This window comes from Manacus vitellinus, unplaced genomic scaffold (assembly GCF_001715985.3).
Source record: "Manacus vitellinus isolate BGI_N305 unplaced genomic scaffold, ASM171598v3 scaffold_31_pilon, whole genome shotgun sequence".
NCBI lineage: Eukaryota > Metazoa > Chordata > Aves > Passeriformes > Pipridae > Manacus > Manacus vitellinus.
In genome coordinates, this window is record NW_021940379.1 from 2563418 (window position 1) to 2576142 (window position 12725).

Sequence of the window (12725 nt, forward strand, 5' to 3'; positions counted from 1 at the left end):
TTTCCTGTTTGTTTCTAGTTCCGAGATTATCCCCTAAAACACACAGGCCTAGGTCTCCAAGGCAGAGCAGCACTCCCATGGGACCAGCTCTGCCTTCTCCTCAGCCTGGTACTATTCCCACTGAATCTGTTGCCATGCCTGTTCCAGCTGCCTCTCCTACACCTGCCAGCCCTGCATCCAACAGAGCAGTCACCCCTTCCAACGAAGGTAGGTTGCAAATTCTCCCTTTCCCTAATCCCTGACAAGGAATTTGCCTTGAAAGAACAAAACTCCTTTCTAAATCATGGAAATTCTTGGGATGCATTTAATTTTACTGTGAGTTCCCTTTTTGTCATGGTGCCAGCTTGAAACTAAGCTTGGAGAGAGGCTTTTTGTTGAGTCTGTGCTTAATTTCTTGTGCCCTTTAAGGAGGATGGGCTTACAGGTGTCTGACTTAATTGAGAATTTCTTTTTTCAAACTGAGTTCTTGGCTCTTTTCTAATTTAAAGAATCATAGGCCACTGGTTTCAGAGAGTATTTTGAACATAGCAAAAATAAGGGGATAAAACCAGCATTCAAGGACACAGTCAAATGTGTAAGAACTCTCAAATGGTTGTTGAATTCTGTCTGAAGAGCTTGGACTTGAAAATAATTTACTCTTGGTTTATAGTTTGTTCAGCCTAATCAAGGTTTGGTGTATGATGAGAGGGATGAGTTTAGCTGGGACTTTATAATCTGACTTAAAGACAGTAGGGTGAGGAAGGGGGAAGGATGATCCTCCAGGCACCAACTAGGTAGCAGAAAATGTGTTAACTTCAAAGATTTTTGGTTTTTAAGCTAAAATCAAGCTTAATCTCTCTCTCGTTTTTATCTTATCATCTCTCTTTGGTCATTTTGAGTTGTATAAAAGACAATAACTTGGACCATTTCTTTTCCAGCTAAAGATACCAGGCTTCAGGACCAGAGGCAAAATTCTGCAACTGGAAACAAGGAGAATATAAAGCCAAGTGAGACTTCTCCTAGTTTTCCTAAACCTGAAAACAAAGGTTTGTATCCAAAGCTTTTGGTTGTACTTGAGTGCTGTAGGAATTCTGCACACTAAGCCTGCTGTACTGGCTGCTTTAGTTGGCATTTTTAGGAAGACTTGGAAACAATCTGGTGCTCTACAGCAAAAATTTGGTCGTGCAGTTGTCAAGTGGCAGGACTACAGTTTTAAAGGTTGTTTGTGACTCATTCCATCAGCACAAAGTGTAGAGATGCTCATGTGGATGGTGTGATTTCCCTTGGTTTTTTCTTTTTTTTTTCTTTTCTCTCTTTTCCCAGCTCACAGAGCTGGTTTTTAGCTGCCTTTGGACTGAATATGTGTTTCTACTCAGAGCTGTGCTCACAAGAATTGTGAGCATCATGACCAGCACAGTTTTTCTGACTGTGCATCTTCCTGTTATGCCTTAGATTTGTTTTTTAATGCAACACTGCTTGTTCACTGTTCTCAAAAAAATCTTTTCACATTCTTGAACTTGGAATTGTGGATTGATTCAGGTTGGAAAGACCTTTAGGATGGAGTCCAGCCATAAAGCTCACCTTGAGCAGTGTTTCTCCTTTACTTGCTGTGTTTTGAAACACTGGCAGTGTGTGTTTGGGGGTTTTTGTTTCATTTTGCTTTGTGTTCAGTGAGTTCTGCAGTCCCTGCACCTCAGGGCTTCTGCCTTGGTGTGGTGCATTAGAACTAAAGATAAGTCAGTTATGTAATGCTGTGGTTTCAGGGTGTTTCTGTCTGCTCATGGAATTGTACCAAATTACAAATGCACTTATATCACTGTTTTTCATTTCTATATATGCAAACATTACCTTTCTGCAAACTTAGTAATGTGTAGGGGTTATATATATATGTATATATGTATATTTATATTTCTTGTATTAGAAATGCCTGGACAATGTTGGTCTTATATTTGGCAGGTGTCTCTCCAATTGTTTCAGAGCATAGAAAACAGATTGATGATTTAAAGAAATTTAAGAATGACTTTAGGGTAAGTTTCTCTATGTTGATTGTGTCATAATTCTCATGTGCATCCAGATTATTTTAATGAATTGAATACACTACATATGTTAACATGTCTCTATACTTGTGCTTAATTTATGAAAATATCTGTAAGAATTCATGCCAGATATTGGAAAATCAATGCTGACTCTTGCTAGTACAATTGCCTAATACCCATAAATGTGAATATTGGCTGTACACTGAAAATAGGACTTGAAACCTGTTTGATCATTAGGTACAAATAATTATCACACACTCCATATGGAGGAGCTGTTGCAAAATTAAATGAAGAGTTTTGCTGAGGAAAATTGAAGATGAATTCATATTACTTATTTCCTAGCCATAATGGTTTATTAAATCAGGTTAACTTTTCAAGTGTTACTGTTAAATCACAGCACAGATGAGTCCGGAGGGTTGTCCTAAGCTTTCCTGTCACTCCCTAATCAACATGTGGGTCAGTTGAATGGCTGAACAGCTTCTTTCTCAGTGCATGCTTAAACATTGTCAATGTTCATGGATTTCTTTCCTAGTAGAAATGGAAATGTATGTTTTAAAAGGTCATTTCCAGATGGTTGAGGCCTGTGGGACTGTATTTTACTCTGTGTATGTGACAGCATTAGATTGTCTCTCCACAGTTCTGTATATCAATTTACTGAATATATTCCTTGGGTTTTTTTCAGTTACAGTCAAGTTCCTCTTCAGATGCAGTGGATCAGCTGCTAAACAAAACCCGAGAGGGGGAAAAATCAAGAGATGTAGTTAAAGAAAAGACAGAATCCACCCCTAAAGAATCTATCATAGAACCTGGCAGTAACACCAACTCCAATGGTGGCAGTAGCAAACCCAATAGTCCCAGTATTTCTCCTTCCATAAGTAACAGCTCTGAGCAAAAGCGAGGGCCTGAGGTGACTTCCCAAGGTGTGCAGACATCTGGGCCTGGGAGTAAACAAGATAAAGAGGATAAAGAGGAGAAGAAGGATACCTCTGAGTGAGTAATTATGCTTTTTAGAATAAGCACAATGTTATTAGCATTTAGCCTTGTGTAGAAAAAGCTGGTGTGAATGCGTAATATGTTGTCTAAAAGCTTATTTAAATTTTTCCTGGCTCACATGAGCTTTAGCATCAACAACAGGAAAAATTTATAAATAAGTGTAGTAAGAGTCCTGTCAGTAAGAGTGGTTTTTTGCATGTCATGTGGTGTTTGAGTTCTCAGAAATCTGACTCACAGATGGAAATGAGGTATTTCTTACATTATTAATTGCAGATATGCTCATAAAGGAATAATGCCAAACTTAATGTTTTGTTTTTTATGTTTAGGCAAGTTAGAAAATCAACACTTAATCCTAATGCTAAAGAGTTCAACCCTCGATCTTTTGCTCAGGTAAGTTGTTTGATGCTGTTTGATGCTGCCTTTGAGTAGATCCTGATAAGCAGAGCTTTTCCTTGGAGGATACTCAGACTAATCTTGCCCTGTGCTTTGCTCAACTCTGTTTGTAGCCAAAACCTTCTACTACACCAACCTCCCCTCGTCCACAAGCTCAGCCCAGCCCCTCCATGGTGGGTCATCAGCAGCCAACCCCTGTGTACACTCAGCCTGTTTGTTTTGCACCAAATATGATGTACCCGGTTCCAGTGAGTCCAGGCGTGCAGGTAAAGTGCTGCAAACTCCTCCACACTTCACAGGAATTGCCAGGAAGTTGAGAAGACTTGGGAATCATAGAATGGTTTGGGCTGGGAGGGACCTGAAATATCATCTAGTTCCAACTGAGGAGCTCTGAGTTAAAACAGTGAAGTGGTACAGCTTGTATTACTCTTGTAAACATAAATGAGATTGTTGTTAAGTTTTAGCTGTGTAAATACTGACTTTTCCCAGTGCTCCCTCAGTCAGGATGTTCAAATAGTCTCAAACACTTCTGAATTCCAGCAGCTCCCATTTGGTGTTAATCTCTAAGCACAGTCTCACTCTCTCTAAGCTTTAAGCAACTGTTTCATTGTCCTCAGCTTCCAACTGAGTCCCCACTAGTTTCTGGTTGTTGTGGGGATCACTGGGATTTCAAATCTAGCTCTGTTATCATAGAATATCCTGAGTTGGAAGAGACCCAGAGGGATCATCCAGTCCAACTCCTGCCCTGCCCAGGACACCCCAACAATCCCACCCTGTCCCTGACAGCGTTGTCCAAAAGCTCCTGGAGCTCTGGCAGCTTTGGGACTGTGACCATTCCTTGGGGAGTCTTTTCAGTGCCCCACCACCCCCTGGGGGAAGAACCTTTTCCTGAGATCCAACCTAAACCTCCCTGACAGAGCTTTTTAAAAAAAAGCTGTTACAAAGCTGTTTGATTTAGTCCACTGCTTGCAGTAGTAGTGTTACTTGCCTGGTTGTTGCAAACCATATGGTCTGCATTGTTTGTCCGTGCAGACTTACTGACAGGGGTCCAGGAAAACCTCACAGGTTAGGCAGAGTTCACTAAACCATGTAACAAAATAGAGTAAAACACATCAAAGCTGAGTGGGGCCCCCACCCCAACACACATTGGCTTTTTAAAGGAATATCATAATTTCAATTTCTTGTGTTTCAGCCTTTGTATCCTATTCCCATGACGCCCATGCCAGTGAACCAAGCCAAGACATATAGAGCAGGTAAAGGTGAGAATAATACTGCCTGTTTGGTTCTCAGTCTGCATGCAGCATGGAGAGATTAGAGCTGTTTGTGTGCTTTCTAATCCATGTTAATTTGTTTTCCATTGATATTTTAAATGCTATTTTTAATGAAGGGAAGTAAGTGGAAATACTAATGGATTTTTAGATAAACTGATTCAGCCAAAACAGGCTAAGTTTGAGTTATGGGGAGTTGCTTGGTTTGGAATCTGATTTGACAAGCAGGAAAACGTCTCTGTTACTTGGAGCATTAGGGTAAGCTGATCATCTCCTATATTTCATAAATATTATAGGTTTGTTTAAAGGGAACTTCTATACTGATTTACAGCACTGAATGGTGCTTTAATAGAGGGGTTTTGTCAGCAAGCAAAGTCAGTCTTTCTTCAGGAAGAGTGTGCTCTGCTGCTCTTCTGGAAAAAACTCACTGCTGGTTCCAGTTTTTTCCTCTGCGTTCCTTCTACCCCAGTAATGAACAGCTGGACCAACAATACCATGTTTTTAACAAGTGACACCCATGGCTGTGGAGACAGAACATGTGGGAGATGCTCCCTGTGCAGTGCAGAGAAGGAACAGAAGAGTATTTTTCTAGTCCTGTTTCAGGAAAGGCTCTAACTCTGCACAGTTCATTCCTTCTTGCAGTGTTAGCCAGTGCTTCCTGAGCACGGGATCCAGTGCTGCAGCTCCAGTCACTGGAGGGGGAGATTGTTTCCAAGAGCAATCCTGCTGTTCAGAAGCAAACAAGTGGCCTTTATGAATGTAGGGAAGACAAACCCCTGCAATGTATTTCTGTGTTAAAACACAGTAACTTCACTGTGAAATCTTTTCATTGGTAGCACTGTTTTAATCAGAAGTACATTGCTGAGTACTCATTTGCTGTGTGAGGCAGCTCCAATTCTGAATTCCTTTTTAAAGCTCCAGTATTTTCTGCATATCCATCTGTGTGCAGCATAGCCCTGAGGGAGCTGCCTGGGTTACAGCTCAGTGCCTTTATGCTGTTCAAGTTGCCTCCTGTATTTACTTCTTTCTATTGTTGATTTGCAGAGTAAATACAACCATCAGTGAGTGAATTTACTGACATCTCCTTTCCTCTCCCTAAGGGGTCTGGCTACATTGCCCACTGCAGTGGAGTTTACAGGTGCTTGGGGTAGTTTAGTTAGTAGTTGCAGCCTGACTGCAGGAGGCTGGAGCTCTCCTGGAGCTCACCTGGAGCTCTCAAGCCCAGTGCTTTGTAGGCTAAATTAGTTTTTTCCAAGCTCCTCACTGCTGTGGGTTGGGTGGTCACTTACCAGGATGGTTCAGGCAGTCCCACACTACACTGCTATGCTTGTTTCATCTTTTCTTCCCTCTTAATTATTCCTGCTCCTCTTCTTATAGGTTGTCTTGTCCCCTTCAGTGTTGTCTGTGACCTAAAAGTTGCTTTCTGCTGTCCTGAGGGGTAGCATAGAGCTCAAAAGATGTGAATACCTCAAATTGTGCTTGCACGGAGACCTTTATTTTGCTCTCCTCAGCCATAAACATGAGTGACTTTAACAGACTCACATTTCCAGTTGATGGAACAGTGACTGAGTAGTTCCCATAGAGGGTGAATTAAGCCTTTTGAAGGGGACAGGATCAAATTTATTAATGTAGGTATCCTGATATAACCTTTCTCTTCCATTACTGATTCTTGTGAGTCTTTCTGTCCGTCCACCTTTCTTTCCTCCTTCCTTCACAATAAAAGCAGGGCTGGGTTTGTGGCCTGATATATGGCCCAAAGGCAGTGATAAAAAACTCTTTTTCATGCTGTTCCTTTTTGCTAGAGCCCTAATAGATGGTTAAAGATGAGGGGTGAGGATATTCCACGTGGTCACAGTGACATTATAGTGTAAAACCTTTCAGGAAGATGATCATTCTTCATCCTCTGTTTCTAATGTGAGGAACTCTTTGCTTTTTAGTACCAAATATGCCCCAGCAGCGGCAAGACCAACACCACCAGAGCACCATGATGCATCCTGCCTCTGCAGCAGGCCCTCCAATTGTAGCTACTCCACCTGCTTACTCAACACAATATGTTGCATATAGTCCCCAACAGTTTCCTAATCAGCCTCTTGTGCAGCATGTGCCACACTACCAATCTCAGGTAAGAGTCTTTTCATGGACCTCATCCATAAAACCAGAAATAATGAAGTGGCTCGGACCTAAATAACCCTTTATGTCCTGTCAAAAGTCACTCTGAACAGTTTCTGGGTTCTGGAGCACACTTGGGGGGGCTTGTAGAGTGCTTCAATTTTAAGGTCAGAACAACTTCTAAGGTCATAAGAAATTCTCAGGACAACTTAGAAGTTGACATTTATTATTGATGCAACTTTCTAGCTCTTTGAAGAATTTCTTTAGGTCATGGCCAGCACATCTCCTGGTTAAGTGCTCTAAAAATAACCTAGTTGGTGGACTCCTCTTATTTGAAAAGCTTTTAAATATACATATTTAAAATGTGTACCTGGATAAATATTCTGTGTAATACCTAAGTTTACTACATTATTAGAGTTGCAAAAATTCAATATGCCAATTTTTATCAGTTTCTAGGCCTTAGATTTGGATAATCCCAGCAGCTGCTCTGCACTCGAGTAAGGCCGAGCTTTTCCCCTTTCGAACATTGCAATTGTTTAGATGACATGAGTTTCTTTGTGATGGTTCCCCAACTAATGTCTGCTCTTTTTTTTATCCTTTTGCCTGCAGCATCCTCATGTTTATAGCCCTGTAATACAGGGCAATGCCAGGATGATGGCCCCACCAGCACACGCACAGCCGGGTTTAGTATCTTCCTCTGCAACACAGTACGGTGCGCATGAACAGACACATGCTATGTATGGTAGGAAACGTTTTGTGTTATATGTAACTTTTTAAGTCCTTACCTTGTGCAGGGATGTACTTAATCTCAGCCTTCAAACATGGGTATCATTCAGTAGATGTGGTTTATGTTTCATAAGCTGATGAACCAAGGCATTGAAAGCTGAGCCAAAGTGGTTCAGATGAAAACTCAAGTGTGCTGATTTCAGTAGGAGGCCAGTGACCAAGATGAGATTTCAACCTGGGAGCTGCTAAAGAATATCTGCTGAAAGAAGTTTGTTCAAGTTCTCTTGATCCATCACCCCTCGTTTGTTTCTTGATGATAATTAGTACTTGTTTTATTGCAAGGCTATGACCTCAGTTTCAAACTTGACTTTAGTTCTGGCAACTAGTGAAATGCTGTCTTTATGATACTACTGGCATTATTAACAGTATGAACTCTGCTGTTTAAGCAAAATAAACCATGTGTTGCTTACCTTTCTTTTTTGGTAAGTCAAGACTAAGTCTATGGAACAGCTCATGTGTTGCTCTGACTTTGACAATTAGTCTCCAGCATTATCAGATGGGCATATTTCACTTACAGTGAAGTGCTGAAAATGTGGGTTACCTTGTGACAAAGTAAAATGTGCAAGAACTTCTAAAGCACTATAAATGTATGATAAATCAAGGCCCAATTTGGAGGAAAAAAAAACCTCCCTGCAAAACATGCTATTGAAAGAGGTAGAGTCAAGGTTGCTAAAGGCTTGGGAATTGTCATAAAATGTCAAAACAGCAGATGGTCTCTTGAAAACATGGCATTTCAATACTTGTTATAGCATCTGAGGAAAAGTTTTATTGGGTCACATATATATTGACTTAGATTCTAATAAAAGATTTTCTGTACCTTTAGACATCTCTGTATGTTTTCGGTGCTTAGTTTTACACTGATCCTTAATGCAAGTCCACGATGTGTCATGAAAACTTACAAAGTAAGAATCTGGAGTTTAGTGTGAAATGAATTCTGACTTAAAAAAATGTCTTACCCAGCTGAGAACATCCTGTCAGATCTCTGCAGTGGGATGGTAACAAGAGTTAAGAAATAAAAATAACAGAGAGAAACCTTTTTTTGACGCTTGGAGGAAGAATTTGAGCTCATTTGTGCTGAAGCTGAAATGGAAGTTACTTGTAGAGATTAATCTTTCTCTCACAGGTCCTTGCTAATTGTATTACTTTGATCTTTTCAACTCTTGTGCTTGAGGTGTCCATGTAAACAGATCTTCTGTTTGCTTTTTCATTAGATTAAATAGAATTCCGATAAAGTGAATGATCAAAGGCTTTCAGACCTTTATTGGTGAAAACTCTCCTCTCAAATTCTAATTAAAATAAAACCAAACATGAGATAATCGGAGATTTGATTGAGAATGGTTGCATGTGACTCCCTAGCAATTGTGCACCATCCTTATCTTCTGTAATCAGTGGGTTCTACAACGTTGAAGTACAAGCCCCTTCCCTTGGCTGGCTTTGATCAGATGTCTGAATAGTTTTTTCACTGATATTCTAATTTACAACTGTTAGATCTCATTTTGTGTTGGTTTTGCAGCTCGTCTGTTGTAGGTATGTGACTACCTACCAGTGCAAACAACTAAGTTGGGTCAAACTTGAGAATTCTTTGGTATTTCCTTCCATGTAATTAAATATTCCTTTCCCCAGAGCACGTAATTTAACAGAAGTGGCTTGTCCTCCTGTGCTCTTTCAAGTAGCTACTTGGTGACTCTTCTAAACATTCTCCCACCTTCCAGTAAATGATGGAATGCTTGAAATTTTTGTTACTGAAACCATTCAACCCAGCTGGATCACGAACTCTGTAGGATACACTTTTTTTTGTGTTTGGTGAATATGAGTTGAGTCAAATGCACCCTGAACCCACCGAGGTGACAGTTACACGTGGGATGACTCCTGATGTTCTGCAACACCGTTTCAGTTCAGATCTTTGCAAGTCTTCCATGTGCTGAGAGCTTGAAGACCTTGCCCAGATGGACTGTGCTTCCTCAAAGTGTGTCCAGCTGTGACATGTTCACTCCACCTTCATTTATCGATATGTGAACACTTGGGAAAATGCAGGAATGCCTGAGGTGATAAATCTGAGCTGCTTCTGGAGTCCGTTGCTAAAGAACAACATGCTGGAATTGTTCACATCTGACTGAGTGACTATGAGAACATATCCATAACTTATGTTCTGTGTTTTGGGAAATTTAAGTTTACCCGCATTTGAACTAAATACACCCATGCACTTTGATGCTGGTCCTCTCTTTAAAATAATTTGAAAGTACAGAATAACAACTCCCTGAGAAACAACCACTACTGCTGCTTTTGATTTCTGGAGCACTTGCTCAAACAATTTCCCTTTTGGCTCTTTAAAATTGCTATTTGATTTTTTAAAAAATATATTGCTACCTATTTTTAACACCTTCCCCCCATTGATACCAGGATTCAGTGGGCCATGCTGCCCTTTTAGCCTTCAAGGTATTGGTGCTTGTTTGAGTTAATTATTGCAAAATTCACTCAGTTTTTTTCCTGCATATGTGGTAAAGAGAAGATGTTTGCAAGGACAACCACTCTGAGATGTGGGGTTGGGGGGCACTGCTTATCAACTATTCTTAAAGTGTGAAGCGTTTTGTGGTAAGATCTGAAACTCCACCTTCACTAATGGTTTGGGACAAGTTGAAAGTCTGTGGCAAATAGTAACAACCTGCCAGCGAAGAGAAATCCCTGTTGATGCATTAACCTTGAAAAATTTGGGGGTTGTTTTCCTTCCTGTCGTGTGGAGAGATGGCTGAATCCGACATCAGTGACCTACACTTGTTGATAAGCACTCTTCCCTTTTATGGAAAAGTATTTTTGTCTGATGCTGTTTAATGGGATATTCTTGCACTTCTGGGATTTCCTTGCCAGTCGTTCCAGTGTCACAACCCACTGTTGACAAGAGAGAAGCAGAGCATGGTCCCAGTAAATCCAGCTAAACACAGGATGGAGGAGTGTTCAAATCATTGGGTTTTTCCCCTCAAAACACAGTGGGGAAGGACAATGTCTGGGCAGCTTCTTCCCAGCCAGGCAATAACACGTCTGTGACACGGTTCAGCTCCGGAGCCATCCTTGTCCAGGGAAGTTTGCGGTGCTGGAGCAGAGCAGTGCACACACCCTTACCTGCCACACTCACCCCCCTGAACGTGGAGGTGTTGTTCTTACCCTGCTCAGCTGTTGGTTCCAGAACGTTCTGTGTGTCTGTCTCACAGCTGTTGGCTCTGTGTGGCCTCCCAGTGCCGCTGGTGTGGGGCTGGTGGAGTTGTTGGCCATGGTTTGCAGTTTGGTTCCTTGGTGTGTCACACGAAGACCAAACCAGTCTTCTGCTTCTGGTAGCAAATGTGGTTATCAAGTAAAGGGTAGATCTGTCCATACTTGTGTTAGTTTTCCATGTAGCTCAATTGTTTCCAGATAACTGCTGGAGTCCTCTGAAAAACTTAACTTTTGTGTTTAAGAACTTGTGTAAAACCAGACCTTGGTTTTATACAGATGCATTTCCTGTTTTCTGTGTTCTCATTCCTGTCCCCATTCTCCCTTCCCCTTTCCCCTTCTGCATATGTTTTACTGGTCTGGTGTTGTCTCTAACTTTATCTGGTTTCTGTCTCAGCAGTAGAGTAAATTCTATTACCCTGATAGTACAATGGTGGATAAAATATAAACTTCAGAGGATTCTCCAGGGACTAAGAGTGAACCAGTCACCAAAGGTGTCTTGGAACTGTTCAAAATGACAGTGCTATAGGTGAAAAAGCAAGGGGCCAGTTTCTGCTTTAGTGTAATTACATTTTAACCTTCTTATTACAGTGGACTGTAAGAGACCATGAATTGCCATAAAGTTTATTTTTGTCTTAATTAAGAACTGCAGACCTCAGTGTCACAGTTAAGAAGGAAGGCTTACTTGAGACTTGTGTTTCATCTCCACTCATTTGTAAAACTAAATATCTAGCTCTAATAGCACCTAAGTAAATAAATTATCTGCATGGTTCTACAGTCTTAAAAAAAATTTTAAAAATACCTAAAACTGACACTGACCTTTCCAGAGGACGGGAAGTATGCACGTGGCAAGAGGCTAATTTACCTTTCTATTTCCCAAATTCAGCATGTCCCAAAATACCATACAGCAAGGAGACAGGCCCTTCTTTCTACTTTGCCAGTGAGTTGGGTTTTTTGTACTAATTTTGATTGTACAGAAAAGCACTTTCTAAAGAACCAGATGTTAAAGGAATGGGACGTGTTGAGGGAAGAAGTTTCCTTGCACCAAACCAGGGTGTGGAAAACACAGGAAGGTGCCTTTCAGTGGACAGAGGGTGAAGCTGATGGACAGATTTGTTCGATCACAGGAAACTGAGTTGTCAATTTTTTTAAAAATTCATTTGGAATATGGAATGATCTCTGAATTCACTACCCAGTCTTTTCATCTGCAGCCAGAAGTGAGCTGTGTTTGTGGAGGCAAAGGAATTCTTGGCTGTGAGGGTGGTGAGGCCCTGGCACAGGTCGCCCACAGAAGCTGTGGCTGCCCCATCCCTCTCAGTGTCCAAGGCCAGGTTGGATGGGGCTTGGAGCAACCTGGTCTAGTGGAAGGTGTCCCTGCCCATGGCAGGGGGTGGGACTGGATGGCCTTTAAGGTCCCTTCCAACCCAAACCACTCTGTGATTCTATAGCTTCTGATTTTTAAACATCACCTTCCCAAAAGGAGAAGTGTCTTGTACCTCATCTCTTTTAAAAGCTGTGACTCAAGTCCTGAGCCCCTGGGAGGAAATAACTCTGGTTGCAGCTGAGGTGAAGGAAATTTTCTGTAGAGCTGCCAGTGCAGGAGTGCTGGGAAAAACTTTGTCATGACTGTGTGACAGTGACAAGATGAGTTCTCCTTGCTGAGGCACCTCCTCCTGGGCAGATGAACATGAGCAGTGATGTTTCCTGGCTCAGGTGAGGCTTTGCTGACCTAGATCACTGTCAGCAATGGGAGAGGGGCTGATGTTCTCCCAGCAGACTGATCCAGCTAATCCAGACTCAGTGTGTGTGTCCTGGGAAAGGCTGATAACTATAAAACACTGCCTTGTGGGTTGGTGTCCCAGTCATCAGTTTTGAGGGGGCTGGATTTGGGGGGGTGGTGTTTGCAGGATGAACTGTCACTGAACACATGGTAAAGGAGGACCTGCAGTCCCAGGGT

The 12725-nt window shown here is 41.6% G+C and overlaps 1 protein-coding gene across 10 annotated transcripts in view; it reads left to right on the forward strand.

Annotated features, from left to right (window-relative positions):
* ATXN2 (ataxin 2) overlaps window positions 1-12725 on the forward strand; it is a 44296-nt gene that overhangs the window by 20741 nt on the left and 10830 nt on the right. For 7 of the 10 annotated variants that reach the window (XM_018076240.2, XM_018076242.2, XM_018076245.2 and 4 more), the window contains 9 exons: window positions 19-207; window positions 918-1025; window positions 1936-2006; window positions 2698-3005; window positions 3335-3398; window positions 3515-3667; window positions 4594-4660; window positions 6607-6791; window positions 7388-7520. In XM_018076240.2, the coding sequence (XP_017931729.2) occupies window positions 19-207; window positions 918-1025; window positions 1936-2006; window positions 2698-3005; window positions 3335-3398; window positions 3515-3667; window positions 4594-4660; window positions 6607-6791; window positions 7388-7520 (1278 nt within the window). The remainder of the gene's footprint in view (window positions 1-18; window positions 208-917; window positions 1026-1935; window positions 2007-2697; window positions 3006-3334; window positions 3399-3514; window positions 3668-4593; window positions 4661-6606; window positions 6792-7387; window positions 7521-12725) is intronic. The other 3 variants (XM_018076241.2, XM_018076243.2, XM_018076246.2) reach the window with 2 other exon arrangements.